This window comes from Vigna angularis, chromosome 2 (assembly GCF_016808095.1).
Source record: "Vigna angularis cultivar LongXiaoDou No.4 chromosome 2, ASM1680809v1, whole genome shotgun sequence".
Taxonomy (NCBI): Eukaryota; Viridiplantae; Streptophyta; class Magnoliopsida; order Fabales; family Fabaceae; genus Vigna; species Vigna angularis.
In genome coordinates, this window is record NC_068971.1 from 39,680,159 (window position 1) to 39,701,786 (window position 21,628).

General features: G+C 30.5%; 3 protein-coding genes across 3 annotated transcripts; all 3 read left to right on the forward strand.

Moving 5' to 3' along the window:
- Nucleotides 1-1,429: 1,429 nt before the first annotated feature.
- Nucleotides 1,430-2,434, forward strand: LOC108323472 (uncharacterized). Its single transcript, XM_017555944.2, has one exon. The coding sequence runs from the start codon at nt 1,514-1,516 to the stop codon at nt 2,081-2,083; it is 570 nt and encodes a 189-aa protein (XP_017411433.1). The 5' UTR covers nt 1,430-1,513; the 3' UTR covers nt 2,084-2,434.
- A 9,346-nt stretch (nt 2,435-11,780) lies between these two features.
- Nucleotides 11,781-15,456, forward strand: LOC108323475 (non-structural maintenance of chromosomes element 4 homolog A). Its single transcript, XM_017555946.2, has 7 exons — nt 11,781-12,065; nt 12,260-12,340; nt 13,642-13,897; nt 13,985-14,075; nt 14,391-14,607; nt 14,711-14,802; nt 15,300-15,456. Exons 1-7 carry the CDS (start codon nt 11,903-11,905, stop codon nt 15,366-15,368), a joined length of 969 nt encoding a protein of 322 aa, XP_017411435.1. The 5' UTR covers nt 11,781-11,902; the 3' UTR covers nt 15,369-15,456.
- Nucleotides 15,457-17,908: 2,452 nt separating this feature from the next.
- Nucleotides 17,909-20,656, forward strand: LOC108323466 (zinc finger CCCH domain-containing protein 14-like). The gene is made up of 3 exons (XM_017555936.2): nt 17,909-18,201; nt 18,592-18,652; nt 19,740-20,656. The coding sequence occupies exons 1-3, from the start codon at nt 18,129-18,131 to the stop codon at nt 20,488-20,490; spliced, it is 885 nt and encodes a 294-aa protein (XP_017411425.1). The 5' UTR covers nt 17,909-18,128; the 3' UTR covers nt 20,491-20,656.
- The last annotated feature ends 972 nt before the right edge of the window (nt 20,657-21,628 follow it).

Below are 21,628 nucleotides of genomic sequence, written 5' to 3' on the forward strand. Positions count from 1 at the left end.
AAAAAATGTATCTTAGAGTAGGGGTAAAAAGTCACCTTAACCTTAGAAGTTGAGATTGTTTATTAAGTATGTACAGAGATTTTTTTTTTGTTGAGAAAAAAGGTTAAATCATATTTTGATTTGAGTTTTAATAAAAACTCTTACTTTGAATAGATTTGATTTAAATTTTTACTCAAAAAAATAATAAGCATGATGACCATAGTACTATTTCACCATAAAAGAAATACTTGAGTGTACGTAATTTGGCTAATGTCTCCTTCAAATCCAACTAATCGATGTGAGTTTGATGTATAGTACTATTTCACATATACAAATTAAGTAAAAAAGGGTTAGGAATTGAGATAACCCTGCGGGGTTTTTGAGTTGGTAAACATGACAACATCATATTGCACTATAAAGTCATAAAACAGCATGTAAAACGTTCTTATTGTCTTCCTACGAAAAATCCCCTTTAATTTATTATTTAATTTAACTTTCTATCACTTTCAGCAACTTAAGAAATTAAAATACTTCACACAAATTATACATTTCTAAGGTGGTACACTGTAAATCAGTGCATCTTATACACGTAACATGAGTAATCCATTTCAAATATAAGACACCACTCACTTTATGACTAAATAAGTGACACTTATCCATACAATAAAAGCGAATTAATTAATAAAAGATATATATATATATATATATATATATATATATATATATATATATATATATATATATATATATATTTGCGTCAAAGTTTACCTGAATATCTTTAAAGGAGTGGTGAACAGCTGTGAAAAACAGAGTTAAGTGATCGAGTTTTCAACTAAATCAATCCACGATATAGATTACCCAACTTTCTTACGTTATACTCTTACAATTATTATTATCTGATGATCTAATTTCTTATGTCATTCAATGACACACGTTCTTGCCCCCATATAATAATAACATAATGCAAACAAAGTTGTGCGTGAAGAAAGTGTCAAAGTACGTATAAATCTGCAGGATGCTATTGTTTACGCAAATGCAGAAGAAACTTCTTAGCAATAAAAAAAAGCACTACAACTGTAGGAAACATTTAATAATATAGTTCCTAGATCAGGTATTATATATAATCTTGGGTTCGTAATTATGGCGATTCTTGAGCCTTAATCACCGTTCTCGAATTTCATACTACTGTAATTAACATAATTACACGACCAAGAAAGAAATTGAGTGTTGGTGAAGCTGCTGAAACCAACCAAATTTTTTAAAACAAACAAGCGGGTCTTATTCCCAACAACATATCCAAAAAAGAAAAAGAACAATTTGACTATTTTTCTCACAGAAAAAAGTGTAGGGTAGCCTTTAAATAAACAAGAAAACAAAGGGTAAAGCAGTAATTAAGGAGGGTTGGCACCCCATATAAACTACAACAACAGCTCTCAAACATGGACCAAACCAAATACGTGTGTAACGTTACACACTCTCGTCACTCTCTCTCAGACACTGTTTCTATGTACCTGCTCCTTTAGTAACACACAAAATGTTTAGCCCTTCACATCTAAAAACCTTGTACCCTCTTCAAGTTTTCTCCGTGAAACCATCTTCTCCATCTTCAACCATAAGCTCCATGAAGCTGAAAAGAATCGTCCACACCCTCATAATCTCCCACTTGTGCCGAATCATTCGTGCACTCTCCAAAGTCAAAGCTGTCGTGGTTGAGATTCTTAAGGACAATTCAGGCATCCACTTCTCTCACAAAAAGCATTTCACCAACAGACGCAAGAACATCATCTTAGGCTCCTTCAGGCTTCACTACAACTGGTGCTCATCCAAATCCTCCCACGTGTTACCGGTTCCAGAACCTGTTTTCGAAGGGTTGAGTTCTGGGGAGCCACAAGGTGAAGATTGCCCCTACCTTCGGTGGCTTGAAGAGAAGAAGGTTGAAGAGAAAAAGGGTGCAAGTACAGGTGCAGGTGCAAATAATGAGCATGACATGAATGAGATTGATGTGCTGGCAGAAATGTTCATTGCCAATTGCCACGAGAAGTTCAGGTTGGAGAAGCAAGAGTCTGATAGGAGGTTCCAAGAAATGCTGGCTAGAAGCATGTAAAGTTGTAAACCAAAAAGCTCAAGATGTTTTGGTGTTTCTTTTCCAAGTTAGTTCCCTCGGTTGTGCAGTGCTTTCCCACATTCGAATTCGAACCTGTTGACAACATGGGAAAGAAAGGTTGTCCATTGGGTCTTATTATTTATGGTCGCTCATGTTTATTAATTTGCCTTTTTCTTTTTATCCAAACTTTTCAAAAGACCAAGGGAGGGGAGTTTGAAGAATTGTACACGATCTGTGATGGGCTTGGGAATTGTGCAATTCTTCTGTCTATACGGTCACAGTGCCTTTAACCTTTAATTTTCAGACTTATTTTCATGATAATTGAGAACTGCTGAATGGAATTATTATGTAGATCTCATCTTCACTATTCTACCTCATTGTATATATCCAAGATGCATCATCATTGAATGTCTATCACAGTATTATTTTACGTATTCTCGCTATAATGGAAATATGAGACAAAGAAGTTACTCACATTCAAAGCAAATACCTATGTACACAGCGTACTGTGTTCCAAACACCTAAATATAGGTATAAATTACTGGAAACCGACGTCTTATCCATTGTTAAACCATTTTTGGAGGTACTTTCTTGTTTGTTAGTCCATGTGTAGGTTGTGGCCAAAACAATGAAAAAGAAACATCAAACTTTCCAATTCATTTGTTAACAAATTTGTTTCAGATCGAGTCCAAAATATGATTTTTTTTATACCAGTTTATTTATTTCCAACCCTACCATATCTCTTGCTGATTGCATAGCCATGTAGCACATGTCAATTGTAGAGCTTGATTTTGCAGAAGTTACGTTTACTTAAAATTGTTAACCATTTTTGTTTGTATCTGGACTCTAGATAAAAGAGTGGACTCGGTCTGTACCCAACTCACCTACTCCAACTCCTCTCTGCCTTTTTTTTTTCTCCTTTGAATTTTAGTTTACAAACATTTGATGAAATTTATGAAATTAAGAAAAGGGAGAAATTATTAGAAAGGTACAAAATGAGCTTTAAGTAGCACACTAGGTGGAAGATACACTAACAGAAAAGACTAGTTCTTGGGTTCATAACAGAGAATCTTAATTAACCTTAACATGATGCAGACAGTAACAATATTAAAATGATGGTCCCCGTTAGGTGGGTAAGTGCTTGGATCAAGATGCACGCACTCTCACTCACTACCGGACAGCTAGACAGGTTTGAAGATAGTTAAGGTGATAGATCCAACACTTTTCAAACCCAAAATCATGTTTACAAGTAAAGTAATATATACTAATTCATTGAGCTTGTCATCTATTTCTGCAATCTTCAGATGTACCAACTTGGAAGGTTATCCTTTCCCTTCTACCACTGATTGTGTTCTGTCTTACTTGACTTTAATAACATTTCAGAAAAACGGACATCTTGTATCAGCCTTAAAGGACGAGCACATGTCCATGACAAGAACATAGGTCATTCATGTCATGTGCTTCTGAACTTAAACAAAAGAAAAGTTGTATTCTTTTAGTCTAGTTTTGATATCAAGTAGTTTTTGTTACTCTACCATGTCAGCCAAGAGTGGCAGATCCTGCCTTTGCACACAAATTCGTACACTATTTAGAAGCTTTTTTTTTTATTGTATTGTTGATCTTGGACCATATATGCAGCAGCATTTGCTCAAAGTTTGAGTATCCCAATAATTGAGCAAAAAATAAACCTGGTAAAACATATGGTAAAAGAATTGTTTATCCTCAAGTGGGTTTCTGAAAGTCAGAGATAAGCTAATTTATAGTAGCTAATTGCAAGGGTAAATAATTGATATTATGATAATGGACTAGTAGTCTAGGGTAATCTTTGGGATGGGACTTCCTGTCTGATTAATGTTGGATCTTGAAGAAACCTGTGAGGAATTAATAATCACACAAATGATAAATAATTTTCTAAATGAACTATTAAGTGTATTAAAAAACTATCTCAGGAAGATCCAAGCATGATTAGTAATAAATTGGGTAAGGAAATATGCTAAGTATCACATCAGTTCATGCATGATGAGACTATCTTATGTAATTGTTGAGGAATCTTAACTATTTGATGAAAGGAACATCTAAATAGTATTAAACCATTTACACATTAGGATTCAGAATCAACTTCAGTGGATGAAAAGAAATAATAATCAGAAAGGAAAATCCTACTAAAAGTAATGCTAATAAAGCCAAGGTTCTTGAATAGAAATTAGTCATTTGATAACACTCCATATGAAGATTATGTACACATAATGTTATTCAAGAAATAGAATAAGTTTTTGAAAGGAATTAATTAATTTTGAGTTGTGACATATTTCTCTAAGTACAGAAGAACAGGAATTAAGACCAGTCAATAGTCCTTTAGCAATTATGCAGGGTTAATATGACAGTAAAAGGAGATAGCTATGGCATCAATATGGATGCCTTTTATTCTGCTGAGTTATGCTTTATTCCGAAACTTCTTTTGTTGCTTTATTGCAGATAGGTATGGAAGCTTTAATGGATACAAACTTGGTGCCTTTGGTCTCCTTGTTACCATAGAAACTCTGCTTTTACACATAAAAGTGAATGGGTGGAACCACTTGTGATTTTATTCTCTATGACAGGATCAAATGGATGAGGTGTTTCTACCTGCTCTAATTCCACACTTCAAATTTGAAAGCCAACTTCTTGGACCACTGGCCATGGAATAGCCCAACTAGTAGTCAACACTCTGGATCTCAGGATCTCTATTGTACCACCATTAGGAATACTTTGTTTTCATGTTACAGATTAATTACACAATAATACCTACCTTTTGGTTAATTATTATGATTAATCCTTTTCAATTAATGATAATTCATGTTCAAATTGACAAAAACAAATTATTCCTACTACTAATGCTTAAGGTGGTAGGATATGCTGTTCTAATAAATATCCTATTAATTCATGTTCCTATTATTAATTCATGTTCCTACTACTAATTCATGTTCCTTTTTGTACCATATGCCACATGGCTAGCCACAAGCGGTGCAAACAAAGGATTAAAACATGTTGTTCCAACTCATCAAGTAGGTGAATGGGACGACCAACCGGCCATCAATCTCGAAAAGCTTTAAGTATAACTTATAATCAAGTTTACAAGTTAAATATACTATCATAAGTTCATTTCAAAACTTATAAATGTAAATTTAAGGTAAGGAGGTAAATGATTGTATTTATTGTAAATTTAAGTGATCGACTAAATTATTAACTTGAGTGTCAGAATGTCTTTGACAAATACTCATATGTACGGATTGGAGTTAAGGCATCGAGACTTAGAAAAACTTAACTATTGATGCTTAAAACAACGTATGGCGATTTGGAGAAAAATGATTTAGAAAAAAGTGTGAACGAGTGTTTGATTTTGATCTTCAATCTCACGTCCGAAAGATTTTCAATATTTGTTATTAATGTTAAAAGTTAATTTGAGTTGTTAGATTTATTTCAAATTTTAAGAGAAAAAAGTAATGCAAACTGCTAAGAACATAACATAACACTTGGAATAAAAATTATCTGAGAGTTTGTGAAAGTGAAGATCGTGAAAACGAAATATGGGCTCTGAAATATGAATGTAAGACAGAAAAAACAGCTTTAGGCACTACTCTCTTGGCCTTTTAGCCTATGTCTACAATCCTTCTTCGTTGATGGGTCATGATCCATCATTTTTCTTTTTTGACAGCTTTGGATTTTGAACGTTCAAAACTTCGTTTTCTATCTCTTTTAAAGTACAAGTAAAAAAAAAAGAGTACAGTAGAGAAAATGGACTTATACAGTGAAAGTTGTGTTTGAATAATTTTTGGTTTTATTAACATCAATCTTTATATTACTTTTAAATATTTAAAACTGCATAAATTTATGTATAAAAATGTTTATCATAATAAAAGGATAAAATACAGTGTTTAATAAGAGCTTAGGAAATTCTTCCTTGTTATAAAAAAAAACCCTAATTTTACAGGTAAAAATTACTCTTGGGAGGATTTTAATTTATATATTTTTATAAGTACAATGATTTTAAGATTAAGAATCATAAGTTTCCTCATATTTATTTATAGTTTAAAAGTTGTTTTATTTGACCATCTAAAAATCATTTTAAACACACTTTTAAAATACTACTTTCAAAACTTAATAAAATAATTTTTAATCATATAATTTTTTTTAACGAAAATATCTTAATGTTGAATTTAACTAAAACCTAATGTTGACGTATTTAAATCCTCACTGGGTAATTTGCAAGAGGTGGAAATCGAATTACAAACTTGATTTTTCTCTTGAAAAAATTACTAATTTTTTTTATATAATATTGTTTTAATTTTAAAATATTGTCCGAATAAAAGGAAAAACATACTTCTTATTGATGCTTTCTTTTGCATAAACAATTGATAAACTAATTTAGAGACGACAAAATAATTTTGTTCAAAGATTTTAAGAAAATTCGAGATATTAAAAATGTTTTGTAAGATTAGAGATTAATTTACCCGAAACAAAGAAAAAAGACTTCCGATGGATTTTTTAAAGAAATTTTCACCAAGAAAACACTATACTAATACTAATGACACATAAATATACTTATAAGACATGAAACAAGAATTTTTTTTATGTTGAACTTTCTCACTAATTAACGTTAGACTAAGATTTACAAGAGGAGATATGATTTTATTCAGTTATGCTCAAATTATTATGTAGCTGATGATGGTGTGTAACTGATAATGTATTTAACATATTCTTTCTTGAAACCATCCAATCAAAGCAATGTTTCATATCACCGCCAAATAAGTTTCAATCTATTTGGCTGTAAAGCAAACTTTGTACCTAAAAGATGCATTATATGCCTGCATGTTTCAACAACTCAGTAACCAACAACCAAACGTGTACTTCTCTCTTTGCCATCTCTTCTCATCACTCATTTTTGAAAAATATAATTTCAATTTTTTTATATAGATCTCACCATGCTCTGTCAAAAACTTTTTCTTAATCAAACGAAGCTACTTCCTTCTGCAAAGCAAAATCCTTGGAACATACTTTCTTTAATTCCAGTTCTTATGTACACTTTATGTATTATGTCTCTGCTTTCTCTGATGCTTAAACATTATCACGAAAACCGTACAAGAGAAAATAGCAAACAAGAAAAGAAGATGAAATCAGAAAGAGTTGTTCCTTGCGAAGATCTAATCGGACTAGTTCTGAGTAGGATTTGGTATGCTGGATGGTGCTTTCCTCAGGCTCAGTTCTACATCTTTGGTCTTCTGTTTCTTGCTTCCGCTTATCTTATTCATACTTGTTGAAAAAGAAGGCAATGATGAAGATAGCAGCTCCCTTGGCACTGGCAGACTTGTCTCTCCTGAAAAGCTGTGTTGGCGGGAGACAGAGTAGAAGGAGAAGAGAAGACAGTGAACCACAACCAAGGCCAAGACAGCAACCAGAATTCTGCTACTTCTGATCTTCATGATGATTGAGATAAATGAGAAAGGGTTTTTAGTAGGAAAGTGAGAGTGAATATTTTCCAAGAGTTGGATCAAGTTAATATGAAAGGGGCAAGGGCATGCCTTGTGCACGTGGTTCGCCGCTACTTTCATAATATGATATGTCAATAAATTTAGTTTACTAACAAATTTATTTTCGTTAGTAAAAGTTTATCTAAAATATAAAAATTCTTGTAATAAAAAAATATATTTAAATAATAAAAATTTATGAATATTTTTCTATTCAACTTTCTTAATTTTTTTGATAAAACTTAAACTACCAGTTAGGTTTTTGTACACTCATTAGTATACAAATATCGTTGAAAGTATCGTTGAAAGTTATAGAAATATCGTTGAAAGTATATATAGTTATTAATTATGTACTATAAAATTAAATATCATATATGTAGATTAGCAAAAAGTATAATAATTAGACCACTTAATAAGATATTCTTATTATAGATGAAAAATTATGAGTAAATAAATGTTGAAATGTTGAAAGTAAAGTAAGGAAAGTTAATCTAATTATACTCTACTCATTTAATTGATATTGTAAGTTTTGGGTTTTGATAGGATTTTGAAAATAAATTTTGGATAAATAAATTTTAAACGATACGTTGAGTTACTCATTTAGTTTAGTTTAGTTACTAATAGTAACTATATTTTTTTAGTCATTAAATTTAGTCATCATTTATTAATTTTTTAATAATAACGACTAATTTAGTAATTAATTATTTATTAATCTATTCACCAAATTATTAATTAATTTTAAAAAATATATTTGATTACTAATAATTTTTATTCCTAGAATTTAGTCACTATTTATTAATTTTTTTAATAATACTAATTGATTCAGTCACTTATTATTTTTAACCGAAAATCATCATGTTATCAAATTGATCACTAACTTAAAAAAATAAAATTAGTCTCTAATTCAGTCACGAATAATAATTAATATTTTCAGTCACTGGTTATCATTTATTTATTTTTAGTGTTTATTTCAGTCACTGGTTATCATTTATTTTCAGTCACGAATAATTATGTAAATATTTTATTTGGATTTACGTTTTATTTAAAATAAATTGAATAATGGGAACATTCCAAATCAAATTTTAAATTTTAAAATTGTGTTTCTATACAAATTTCAAAGTGAATTTTGCATATTTTACATATGCATATATTGTAAATTATTTTAAATTTAATTATTTATTTTTATTGAACTTATATAACATGTTTCGTTTTGATGTATGACTTTTGAAATTAAAATATTAGATTTCAAAACTTCAATTTAAAATTTAAATGTTAACATTTTGTATTCATAACACATCTTATACACATTGAATAAAAATAATTATCTTAAATTCAAAATCATAACGAGACAGTCACGTTTTATAAAACAAAAATGTAAAATCTTTATAAAACCATTTTCATATAAAAAAACCACAATAATATGAAATACACAACGTCTCATTATTTTTTTAATAACCATATTATTAAATATAATATTTCATTATCCATAGTTTTCAATTACACTAAATAAATATTGGGGACGTGTTTCCTATATAAGGGGAAGTTTGGCACTGAGAATGGCACTGAAGTCTGCACTGAGAATAGCAGTCACAAGCAGAGACAAAAGAAATTACGAAACTGTTTGATAATTTGTATGCATTTAGAATTTGCTCCCACCCATTTTCTTGTGTTGCAGAGAATTCCGTTATTGCTTTATTCCTTTTTCAAGAACGAGGTATGGATTGGAATACGACGAAGGAGCTGGGTAGCATGGAGGAATTGGTTGCTAAACTTGAGAGGGAAGCATACTATAAACTCTTGCGTGCGTTCAGGATTCAATCCAATGATCTTTCATGGGTAATGATCAGTTCCTTCTCTTCGATCGTTCTCTCTCAGCGATCTTTGTGTTTTCCTACTTCAAAACGAAACTCCTGCACTTATTCTTCATCAGGAGAAGGAATCGATTCTAACGAATCTTAGGGAACAATTGGGAATCTCAAATGATGTTCACGGAGAGCTTCTTCGCACTCTTGATTCTGATGACCTGCTGCAAAATGCAATCAGACAGAAAGAGAAACCAACTAGCCAAGACGGTGATCAACATGCAATAGGAAACAAATCTCCCCGCTCCATAAGAACTCGGAGAATATCTGAATTGGTACGCATTAGAAACGTTTGTAATGATCTCAAAGATTCAAGATTATGCAAGAAGCATCTCTGCTATTTGTGACAAGAAAAATCATGTTTCTGCTATTTTTATTAGTATAGGCAGGAGTACAAGCTACACAACTTGGTGGCCTAGGCCAGTATAATAATATTCCAGTTGCAGGAAGAATTGTTAGACATGAAAATGTTTGGTGGAAGAGAGCTGAGCAAGAGACAGAAAGATTGGTTGATGAGGTAAATATGACATTGCCATGGCATGGCTAAGTATTGAGATTTGTAAGTATTGCTATATAATTAAGGAGAGTGGTGTTTTCAGGTGGATGGAACTCTGGTTTCAAGTCATCTAAATTCTCTGGATCTCAAGAGTGCAAAGAAATTGCTGTTATGGTTCTTGTCACCTTCTCCTTCTATCACTGTTCATCCTTAATACAGTTAAGTGTACAGGACCATGAGAACTTCCTTGATGCAATTACATACCATGCAGGATATTCTCATCAACGCACGATATTTCTGATGAATTACTATGCATAAAGGCTAAAGTTGACAGGAAAAAAGAGAGTAAAAGATTAATGGGTATATTCACAAAATGAAATTTTCACTTTTTGTTTGTAGGTGTGTAAGAAAATTATTTATTTATTTATTGTCCATATAATAAGTTGATTTTTGAGTTCTGAGTGTGATGATACTATATTTTTAAATTAGTTATTTTTTAAGTATCCATTGATAAATTCAAGTCATGCTACAGAGTTTGTTCAATTTGAATTTGACAAATCAAATACAAACTTTTTTATATGGTCAAAGTTTGAATAATGCCCTATTTATTTTTGTTCTTAACTGTCTTTTTGAATTTGGATTCAACTCTACGTTTAAGATATAAATTAGTGTACTATTTAAAATATAATTGGATTAAGATTATTTTTGTATGCAGACTAAAGTAATCTCTTGAAAAAATTAAAAATAATGCCCAGTTTATTTCTGTTCTTAACAGTCTTCTTAGATAAGAAACTGTTTATGTTTCACACATGGTCCCTTGTCCTGAAAACTACAAAAATGAAAATATCATAATATTTGAAAATGAGGAAGAAACTGGAGAAAAAGAAAAAGCTTCATGCCTTTCGAATTGATGATGACTGAAACTCATTCGTGAAAACGAATCCTGATATGAACAAACTAAAAAACAACAACAATCCAAATTAATATCTTATGAAATGAGAGAGAAGGAGCAAAAAAACTTCTCTGACCGTACCAAATGGAAACTGAAGAAATCATTCTCGAAGAGCAAAGACATTACCCAATCTTGTTGACAGCAATCTGCACACAGCCAAATAATGAAAGGGAATGAAGACAGAGAAATTATAATTTTATCATTGAATGTAGGTCTAATAATATATATCTTTTTTATTTCCATATTTTTTATATAGAAATTGAAGATCAAGGAATCTTTCGGACTTTTCCCATATCATAAAATAGATGTATACTCATTTATAATAAAAAGTAAAAGCAAAATTTTCAAACTAACAAATCAAATACATAAATTTTAGCAACATTCTAAGTAAATAAAAAATAAGACATGTTATTTGAAAGGATAAAGTGTTCTAAATATCTAACATAATTAAATAACTTAACTAAATTTAAGTTAATTCATATGCTATTATTAAATTTAACAGGTTCTACACATTTGCTAGAATAATTAACATATTATGTTGGACAAACAAAAATCAGTTGTGTTAATAATAACAACCTAAATTATAATAACAGTAAATGTCTAACAAGTAAATAATTATAATTAATATATATATATATATATATATAATTAAAACTAACCTAAAATATAATGTCTTGGAGAAAAAGTGAAATAAACATTTCTTTTTTATTTTTATTATTAACCCAAAAGTTTCACACGCTTCTCAATCTTCGGGTGGAAGCCAAAAATGTTAAACCAACCCGCTTGCGTCACCACCCTCTCTAACAAACCAAACACTACCTTTCAAGGACCATATAAAACGAGCACACAGTGACTCAGAATTCTGTCTATTGGAGTCTCTGCCGCTTCTCCTTCTTCTCCTTCTATCCTCCCTTCCTTCCTCATTCTACAGCTCGTTACGCTCTCGAAATCCTTCTACTGTTCGTTTTTATCCTCGCTCTGTTGCAATATCCTCACAACAGTATCATGATCAACGTGAAACGCGAACTGGACGGTGATGGTGATTGCAGTAGCATCGACAAGCGTGATTCTGAACTCCACGCCGTAAGCGACGACGCTGATTACAAAACTCGGAAACGCCGTCGAGGTATTCGTTCTCGGTATCTGGCCTTCAAGAACATGATTCAAGGTAATTTCGTTTTACTCGCTTTGCTTGATTCGTACTCTTCGTTTCGCTCTATTATGACTTCGAATATTCCTTATTAACTACCACTTAATGCACAAAAACGACCGCCAGTCCTGTGTCGTTATCGATTTTCCGTGTCAGGAATGAAATAGTAACGTTTTGAATTTTGATTGCATGCGTACCTCTTGGTTTCTCAGATGAAAGGGAAGAAATTGCTAGGCCTGATTCTAACAAGTTCGATTTGATCTTTAGTGAAATGGAGAGCTTACATCAGCAAGGTATTTATTTATTTTATTGTGGTAATGCTTTTGTTCTGATTAGTTTTGAGGATTTTTTGAGGAACTATAGTTTTTAAAGCTATTTGTGGAAATTAAATTAATAATTCCAAACACTTGATTCTATAGTATGTTAAATTATACGTGTAGGAAATAAAGTAAGTGATACTGACAAAATTAGATTCCCGATTCGTTGGATATACATCAAGCATATGGATACATAACTAATTAAGTAATATTCATAATCGATTATACCTTATTGAAATGAAGAGATTTTCTAACACACTTAATCAATTAAAGGGACGTATGTGAGGCATACTACATGTAATATATACATGTTAATGGTCAACATAAGTAATATTGTCTCATGCATAATCCATTACATAAACTCTATTATATTAATATGTCATATTGGCAACTGCATATTTAGTTATACATACTACATATTGTATTATGCACCAATCATATGAATTATCCAAATGTGTTCTTCACAGGTGACTCATAAAGTTGGGTAATGAGACATAAAAGTTGATTGGCAGATAAGAGAAATTATGACACGTTATTAGGTTCAGCAAGGACAAAAAGAAGAAAAGTTCAAAGTCACGTTAACTTTCTAGATAAATCATATGAATTGAGTGCGGAAAGAACTCTTCTTGGACTTGCACAATCTCTCCATGCATCTCATTGCAAATTCCTCGTTTCAAACTAGTTTATTTCCTCTTATTTCATCTCCTATCTTTCTCTTAAATAGTAGAACCCTTAATCTAAAGAAAGTGTGTAAGAAATAATTTATTTAGTGATTTGTATGGAAATGTAAATATTAAGTCATCTTTGATGTTATAAAAGGATGTACAGGGTATGGCTCCATATGAGCCTGAGTAATGAAATTAGATATGCAACATGATTGCTATGTCAGTCAATAAGATATTACGTGGCATATCATTCAGAGATTCACATTGACAAGAGGTAAATTATAGTATATAAACATTTGTAAGCCTCACCATGTAAGCTAATTGCATAGAGTTAAATTAGTCTACATCTACTTTATAAGATAATATTAAAATTTAGTCTAACGGTTTGTTGAGTTTATTTTGGTAGTTGCTTTCATAATATGCCTTTTGTTAATTGGTTCTGTTCTAGAATTTCTTAAATTAAAAAAAGAAAAAAAAATTGTTAAACCTTTTTCGTTCTTTAGTTGTGCCCCTTATTAACAAATATAATACCCCAAGTTTATCCAGTGTACGACTTTGTTTCTTATATTTAAATTTTGCTTTTAATTTTTTTAATATTTTGTCTAATTTCAGTTACAAAACCAAGAGAACAAGTAGCTGACGCAAAGGCTCTTTTGGAAATCACCCAATCCCTGGTAATGTCTGTGAGAACTACTGCGAATGGCGGACTAACTCCTTCAGACTTTGTTACACACATTCTTAAAAAGTTCGGAGGACATGTTGGACCAAGTAATAGCACAGAAGATTGCAATAGAAATTCAGTAGCTTGGAATGATATTGGAGTTGCGGTGTCACATGTTTTTAGAGCAGGTTATGGGTGCTGTACAATGTAATGTCCGTTCCATATATAGAAGAGAATTCTTTCTTATCGATTGTAATATTTCTTTGGGTGTTCATTTCGAATTTTCTTATTCAGGATGGCCCCAATGGATGCTAAAATAGAGCAGAGGAAGGTCATTAATCGTCGAAAGCGTGTGAGACCAACTGAATTGGCACGGCCTGAAGAGGTAAAACTTATTATTCAGTCTGCGGTTTTGCTAGAAAGAAAACAGGAGAGAAAATAAGTGTTCACTGGTGGTTTTCATTTTGATAGACCTTTAATTGTTGCACAAGTCTTCAACTTGTAATTTTCATGGTTTGAAGTTTCTTACGGTTTATTTGTGGTGAGAAAATTACGAAAATGCAATCTTTTAGTCGTAGTCGAGAATATGGAATTATTAAAGCTACGGTTTTTCTTGTTATTCAGAATTGTAAATTCAGTGATTTTAATGTAATATGACATACTAATGTCTTCTTTTTTTTATCATTGTATATTTTGGCAGCTATGTGGAGGTTCAGGGGAAGAGATAGCGGAGACCGATAAGCATATGTTAACGATGTTTAACATCTTAAGGATCAATAAAGTTGTCAAGCTTGAAAATCTGGTTTTGAATCGGAACTCATTTGGACAAACCGTGGAGAATTTATTTGCTTTATCCTTTTTAGTCCGAGATGGTCGGGCTGAAATAAAAGTTAACGAGTCTGGATGGCAACTAGTTTGTGAGTTATTTTTAAAATGATTATACTAACTCTGAACTTTTATTACACAGTTAGCCTAGATTTTTCCCCTTGATATTTTTTTCATGCATTTGCTCAATGTCAGCGCCTAGGAACGCTCCTGCTGCAAATTCAGTTGTTTCTGGGGATGTTGCTTTTAGCCATTTTGTTTTCCGATTTGACTTCAACGATTGGAAGGTATTTTTACTTGTAATTGTTTCTTGTATTGAATTAAATTTAGTGCAACATTTTTCGTTTGTCGACGTTTTCATTCCGAAATAATAGTTCATAGTTTTTACTATAAAAAGTGTTTTTAAGCTATAAAAAGTGTTATTAAGAATAATCAATATGTTAGACTAATGAAATGAAGCTTCGCAATCAAATGGTTGTGGAATGTACCTGTTTCCAGAGAAGAAATAGTGCTCCAAACACTCAGTTTTGGATTATCATTCAGATTATCATTCAGACATTTACACTACCGCTTTGATTATCATTCAGATTATAGTAGCACTTTTTTTTCTTGAACATGATTTTGTACTGGAAGCAAATTATTCAATAGAAAAAAAGGAGCTCCTTTGTCATGTTAATTATTAGGATAAATTGTTATATTTATATTAATTTAGTCTGGAAGTTCTTGCGAAGCTATTTTTATTTCCTCTTTTTTATGTATTCGTTTTCTTGTATTGAATTCTCAGTTGATGGTTGGCACTGTTAGGGTTGGAGAGGAGCTGATGCCTCATAGGAACAGTGAATCACAGAGATAGTGCAGTTTATGCGGAATCTCATGATGCATTTTTTGTTGTTCTATTCATTGTAGATATTATACATGCTCGGTAGTTTAGTTTCAGATGAAGTTTTCATATGGATTCTGACTAATCTTTTGAAAACTGTCAATTTATGAATATTTTTTCTGAAGGATTTAATACTGTGTTGGGCGTTTAAAACGAGTTCCATCAACGTCCGTCCGAGCAATCAGATGCTAATCAACAATGGTGAAGCGTTTTATACTTGTCCCTTCTTCCTTTAATTACTGACTCACATTATAAGAATTACAAGAGATGCAAGTCAATATGACAACAAACAAATTTTAAAAAAAAAATAAATCATCCTTCATAGAACCAAGGGTGCCAGAAAAATGTAATTGTTTTTTGTAGACTGTATTACAGCAGTGTAATAAATGTAAATTATGAGAAAAATATCATTGTTTTTTCTCAATTCTTAAAAGTTTAAAATTAAAATTAGTATTTCAGAAAAAGATTTTTTTATATTAATATATTATGTGATAAAATAGTAATTAATAAATTTAGATTGTTGAAGTATATAAACAATATTTTTATTTTCTTTTTTAGAAAAATTTGTGGTAATTTTTTATGAAAATATTTTTTATTATTCCAAAACTCTTATTAAGGAGCATAAAGAACATTTAAGAATGATGTTAGAGATTTTAAGTGAGTTCTATTTTAGGGAATTACGATTTTCAAGACTTGTAATTTTTACTAAAGATGTAGGCTGAGTTTTTAATATTTGCACATATCTATAGATACTCAATTTTACAAAACAAATTAAAAGTACTTAAAAAAATATTTTAATCATAAATATATATATATATATATATATATATATATATATATATATATATATAAAGATGGTATAAAGTAATAAAAATTTGTATAACTATAAAAATCTAAAAAAGATATATATAAAATTTAATTTTAAACATTCAATAAAAAATAAAACACAAATAAATTCAAATAAAATACAATACATCACTTCTTATATATATAAAATATGATACTTTGGTAAATTAGAAGTTAACGGATACGGATATTTATGAGTATAAATACTATGATATAAATGTTTTTTACATCTCAAACCATAAAACCCACCTCTAAATTGCATAGCTATAAATGTGAGAAACTTATATCTAACATTACATTAAATGTCCTTATTTGTTCACTAAGCTAAAAGTTCTCTTAAGATATACTCATGGGTAGACAACTAATTATGTGAAAGATGAAAATAAAGATTAGCTATGCATGAATGATAGTTTGTTTTATGTTTTGTTCACTTTGTATGTATCTTTTTCCCCTTCTTTACATATGAAAACCTTTTTCTTTCTTGGTTTATTGTTATGGATGTTGAGTTAAACTCACAACCCCTTTCACTCTTCTTTCTAATTTTATCATTAAACCACCTTATAACTCTATATTTTAAAGATATTTTCTAATATTTTGAGAGTGTGTATAAATTATTTATGGTTTGATCAAGTTTTAAATTCCTATTAAATTTAAAAAATTTCGATCAAATCTCTAATAAATTTTTAAAATGTATTAGATATTTAATAAATTTAATTATCAGATATTTAATAAATTTATATTTTTCAATTAAACTTCTACTATTTAATTTTTCTATTAATTGAATTATGTAATTATTAATTAACTGATGTTATTGTTTGCTATGTTGTTTCGTTACCTAGATATCGTTATATATTATTTTATTATTTTAAAACCTTGTAAAATTATAATATCATAAAATTATGTAAAATAATTAAATATTATATTTTGAAGATATTAGATAATTAATTACTATGATATTTTAAAAATATTAAATAATTAATTATTATATCAAGATATAATAAAATCTAATAAGAAGTTATTATAACATTATTTATAAATACCTTTAAGATATTTCTTAATATCAATAATATCTTAAAAGTATGTTAAAATTTATTTAGTAATATGTATAAATTTTAAATAATTTAGTTTATGTGATACATGATTATTCGTTTGTAATATTATTATTTGATGTAACGTTTTTCATGAATACCACTACTTACAAACATATTATATGAAATTTAAATATGAAATAAAAACATAAGATCTTAATCTTTGTAAAAAAATGTATTCATATGTCTATTTATACTTAATTACGTTTGTGACTTGTTAAAAAGCTTAGTTATCATAATATGACATTGTTTATTATTCGTATTTCACTTGATTAAAAACTAGAATCTAATAAAAAAATTATTATATCTTAATAAATATCTTTCTATAATTATCTTGAAAACATGTACAATTATATAAATGTATATAAAATTAAATAAAATACAAAATATAGTTTACGTGACAGCATCAATAATCAATAATATTGTCATGTGACGATAGAAGGAAAGCGGGTAAAAATGTCAGAACAAATCGTACTAAAATTAAACCAAATTGATAGCATCATCAAATATATAAATATATTTATATATATATCATTACAAGATATGAAAATAAAAATTATCTTTTCTCAATCTTTATCACTTTATTCATTTATAGTCGCATCAAACTGTCTGCTTTCTCTACCTCATTGTTTGCAAAACCCCTGTTTCAGATCACCACTCCTCCTAGATTAGGGTTTTTCCTAATTCAGTTTCCATCAATTCTTCTTCGTCTTTTCATTTCCTCTCATCGATTGTAAGCTTAGGTTTTCACTGCAATCTTATATACCTAGAACTCGTCATTTCTGCCGGATCTCGTTCGATGGATACTCGCAAGAGGGGAAGGCTCGAACTCGGTTTCAACTCCAATGGTGGATTTAAGAAATCCAAGCAAGGTTTGATTTTGAGCATTGTTGGTTTCTTGGGTTTTGGTATTTTCGTTCGATTTGGTTTATTAGGCTGCAAAAGTTGTTTGCCTTTGTTTTATTCCTTTGTGTTTTGTGGGGTGTCCTTTGAGGGATGAAATTTCTCTCTCGTGCTTATGAGCGTATCGTTTGCTTTGCTGTGGTAGAATTTTTTCAGATTAGTCTATTTTGTAGTAAAACATAACCTCTGATTTTCCTGTCTAATGAACTCAGAAGGTACGAAAAATTCTAAATGTTGTCACTGAAAAGTAATTATATTATAGCGTTGTTCTTTAATACAAATAGTTTTGGAATAAAATTTACTAGATTAATAAGCAAAAAGAATATTAACTGAGAATAAGTAATAATGTTTTGCAACAGAAATGGAGTCCTTGTCAACTGGTGTAGGAAGCAAATCAAAGCCTTGTACCAAGTTTTTCAGGTTCTAATCCGTTCCTATCTAATAAATATTTTTGAACTGCTAATCTATTCTTAATGGTGTTTTATTATAATTAGTTTAAGAATTAATTGTTTAGTTGCTTTAACTGGGCATTCAAAGCTTTTATACAGGTACGTACTGTTCTTTGTGTACACAAGTTGTATCATAATAGGATAGAAAAAGATAACAAGTGGATACAATGTAGTTGGCACCAAGATCACTTTATTGGTGATAAATTGATCATTTCTCACTTAATGTTTACCTATCATCTTAGTTAGTCTGATTCCCCTGTAATTATGTTTAACATCAATTTTTCAGCCATTAATGGTTTTAATTGCTTTTGAACCCACCTTTCAATTGGTAAGCTACTAACAAACTAATATGAATTGAACCTCAATTGGTTGGGTTAGGTATTTTGTCAAAACCACATATAAAATTGTGGTGGTTTTGTACTTCAAATGGTATGGCAGTGCTAGGCTGCAATGACATTTTTATAGCGGAGTTTTGGCATTCCTCTATATTCCACTATCTTTCCATTGACAATGCTGTTTGGTTACCCTTTGGCAATCTAAAAAACATATTCATTTATTTGCTGCTGTATATTTATGCTTGAGTTCTTTGAATGCTGTCTTTACTGTGATTATAGTTCAGATTGAGTAGAGATGACATTAAATATTTTGGATGAGTAAAACTAGAAGCTATACTCATTTATATTAAGTCTTTTAGGCTGTCTATATACTTGTTGCTGTGACTGGTTGATCCTAAGAAGTGGGCCTTGATTGGAGATCTGCCTGTATGACTTTGTCTTTCTTCTGTTTGGCTTAGTGATGTAGCTGTATTGTTTCCTTTACAATTTGGAGGAACCATTCTGAAACTTTGTGACCTTTAAGCATTACAGTGTGCATGGGTGATGTATCAATATATTACAATATAGTAGACGACTCTGATAGTCTAAGTTACTTGTTTGTCCTATTTTAAAACTCCTTGCTGTAGATTTTGCGAAATAAGCCGGTAGTTTCTTCATGTTACATTTTATACTTAAAGAAGTGGAAACGAGTGTGGTGTAACCTGCTTGTGAATTGTCTTGCAGCACTTCTGGTTGTCCGTTTGGTGAGAGCTGCCACTTCCTGCATTACGTTCCTGGTGGCTATAATGCTGTTGCCCATATAATGAATCTAACACCTGCAGCACCTCCAGCATCAAGAAATGTGGCAGCTCTGCCACCTGTACCAAATGGGTCTGCGCCACCTGCTGTAAAGACCCGCATATGCAACAAATTTAATACTGCTGAAGGTTGCAAATTTGGTGACAAATGCCACTTTGCCCATGGTGAATGGGAACTTGGGAAGCAAATTGCTCCATCATTTGATGACCATCGAGCGTTGGGGCCGACTGCAGCAGGTCGTTTTGGTGGTCGAATGGAGCCTTCTCCTGGTCCTGCTACAAGTTTTGGTTCCCATGCCACTGCCAAGATAAGCGTAGAAGCATCCCTGGCTGGTGCAATCATTGGGAAGGGTGGTGTGAACTCAAAACAGATATGCCGCCAAACTGGAGCCAAACTTTCGATCAGGGAGCATGAATCGGATCCTAATATTAGAAACATTGAACTAGAGGGAAATTTTGAGCAAATCAAGGAAGCTAGTAATATGGTGAAGGATTTGCTACTGACCCTGCAAATGTCTGCATCAAAAGCTAACCCAGGTGTTCCTGGTGCACCTATTCGAGAGCATGGAAGCAATTTTAAGACGAAGCTGTGCGAGAATTTTTCCAAAGGGTCTTGCACATTTGGAGAGAGATGCCACTTTGCTCATGGAGCTTCCGAATTGCGTAAATCAGTATGAAGTTTGTGTTTGTGAGGTACATTAGCCAGAGCTATTATTATTGTTGTGCATTGCCACTTTAGCAGTACTGAATGTTAGTTTTGTTGTTGAGTTGCGTTTTATTTATAGCTTGTTTTGTTTATCAATTGCAACTTCCGCTTATATCATCAAATTCCTGTTCTCTTTAGCTGACCCACTTATTTGGAAATCATGGTTCTTTTCTTGTCCTTATTATCTTGGGGTTGGAGAATAATTTTCTTTAGTATGGTAAAGTATATGTACTTGCCTTATGATTATTTAATTTATATACAATAATATTTTATTCTTCTAAATCTGTTTTTTTTTAAATGAATGTAAAAGTAGTATCTCGATCTCTTTAAATTGTGAAAATTAGTTTTAATTTATTTAAAAATTTAAAATTTATATTTGTAAAATTATGTTAAGATGAACCATTTTAGGTAGTGTTTGGATTGAGGTGAAGATTTGGGGAAAAGTGAGGGGGATGAATCCAAGAAAATAAAGAGTAGAGTTGAATTAGAATTTGTCGTTGTTGGAAATTTTGATTTCGGTCTTCAGTCTTAAAAAATAATGGATATAATTTTTTTAAACCTGTTAAAAAATTTTGACGTATCAAACATATTTTATGTTTATATTGTTTAATTCGTTATCACTTTAATTTTCTATAAAAGCATTTGACATATTAATTTCTTTTTAATATAATTAAATTAAAATAATTTTATTAATTCGTTTTTGCTTAGAAACTAACACTAGTGAATAAATTACTTTTACATCGCATAAAATTGACCTATTATTACATTATTATAATAGATAGACTGACTTTATAGTTTTAACCGTCATAGGTTCGAATTTTATATGATATCGCGGAAATGTATATCATATGTTTAGTATGACATAATTTCTGTGACATTCATGACGTGAATTTATTTATCTGACATATATACTTTTCAAAATTAATTTATTTTGAGATACATTGACATAATTTATAATCAATATACAAAATGAAATTCATTTTATATATTAAATTGTTTAATAATATTTAACATATTATTTGTAATAAAATTATATATCTAATCTAAATATTACATTAACCTACATATACAATATTAAATTATAGTCAAGTTTTTATAAGTTACTAACA

Bases quoted from the DNA above. Each gene is read 5' to 3' on its own strand.
- LOC108323472 (XM_017555944.2), top strand. From the start codon at position 1,514: ATGTTTAGCCCTTCACATCTAAAAACCTTGTACCCTCTTCAAGTTTTC.
- LOC108323475 (XM_017555946.2), top strand. From the start codon at position 11,903: ATGATCAACGTGAAACGCGAACTGGACGGTGATGGTGATTGCAGTAGC. The intron at 13,898-13,984 runs GTAATGTCCGTT...TTTCTTATTCAG, and splicing joins GGTTATGGGTGCTGTACAAT to GATGGCCCCAATGGATGCTA. The intron at 14,076-14,390 runs GTAAAACTTATT...ATATTTTGGCAG, and splicing joins AATTGGCACGGCCTGAAGAG to CTATGTGGAGGTTCAGGGGA.
- LOC108323466 (XM_017555936.2), top strand. From the start codon at position 18,129: ATGGATACTCGCAAGAGGGGAAGGCTCGAACTCGGTTTCAACTCCAAT. The intron at 18,202-18,591 runs GTTTGATTTTGA...GTTTTGCAACAG, and splicing joins ATTTAAGAAATCCAAGCAAG to AAATGGAGTCCTTGTCAACT. The intron at 18,653-19,739 runs GTTCTAATCCGT...ATTGTCTTGCAG, and splicing joins CCTTGTACCAAGTTTTTCAG to CACTTCTGGTTGTCCGTTTG.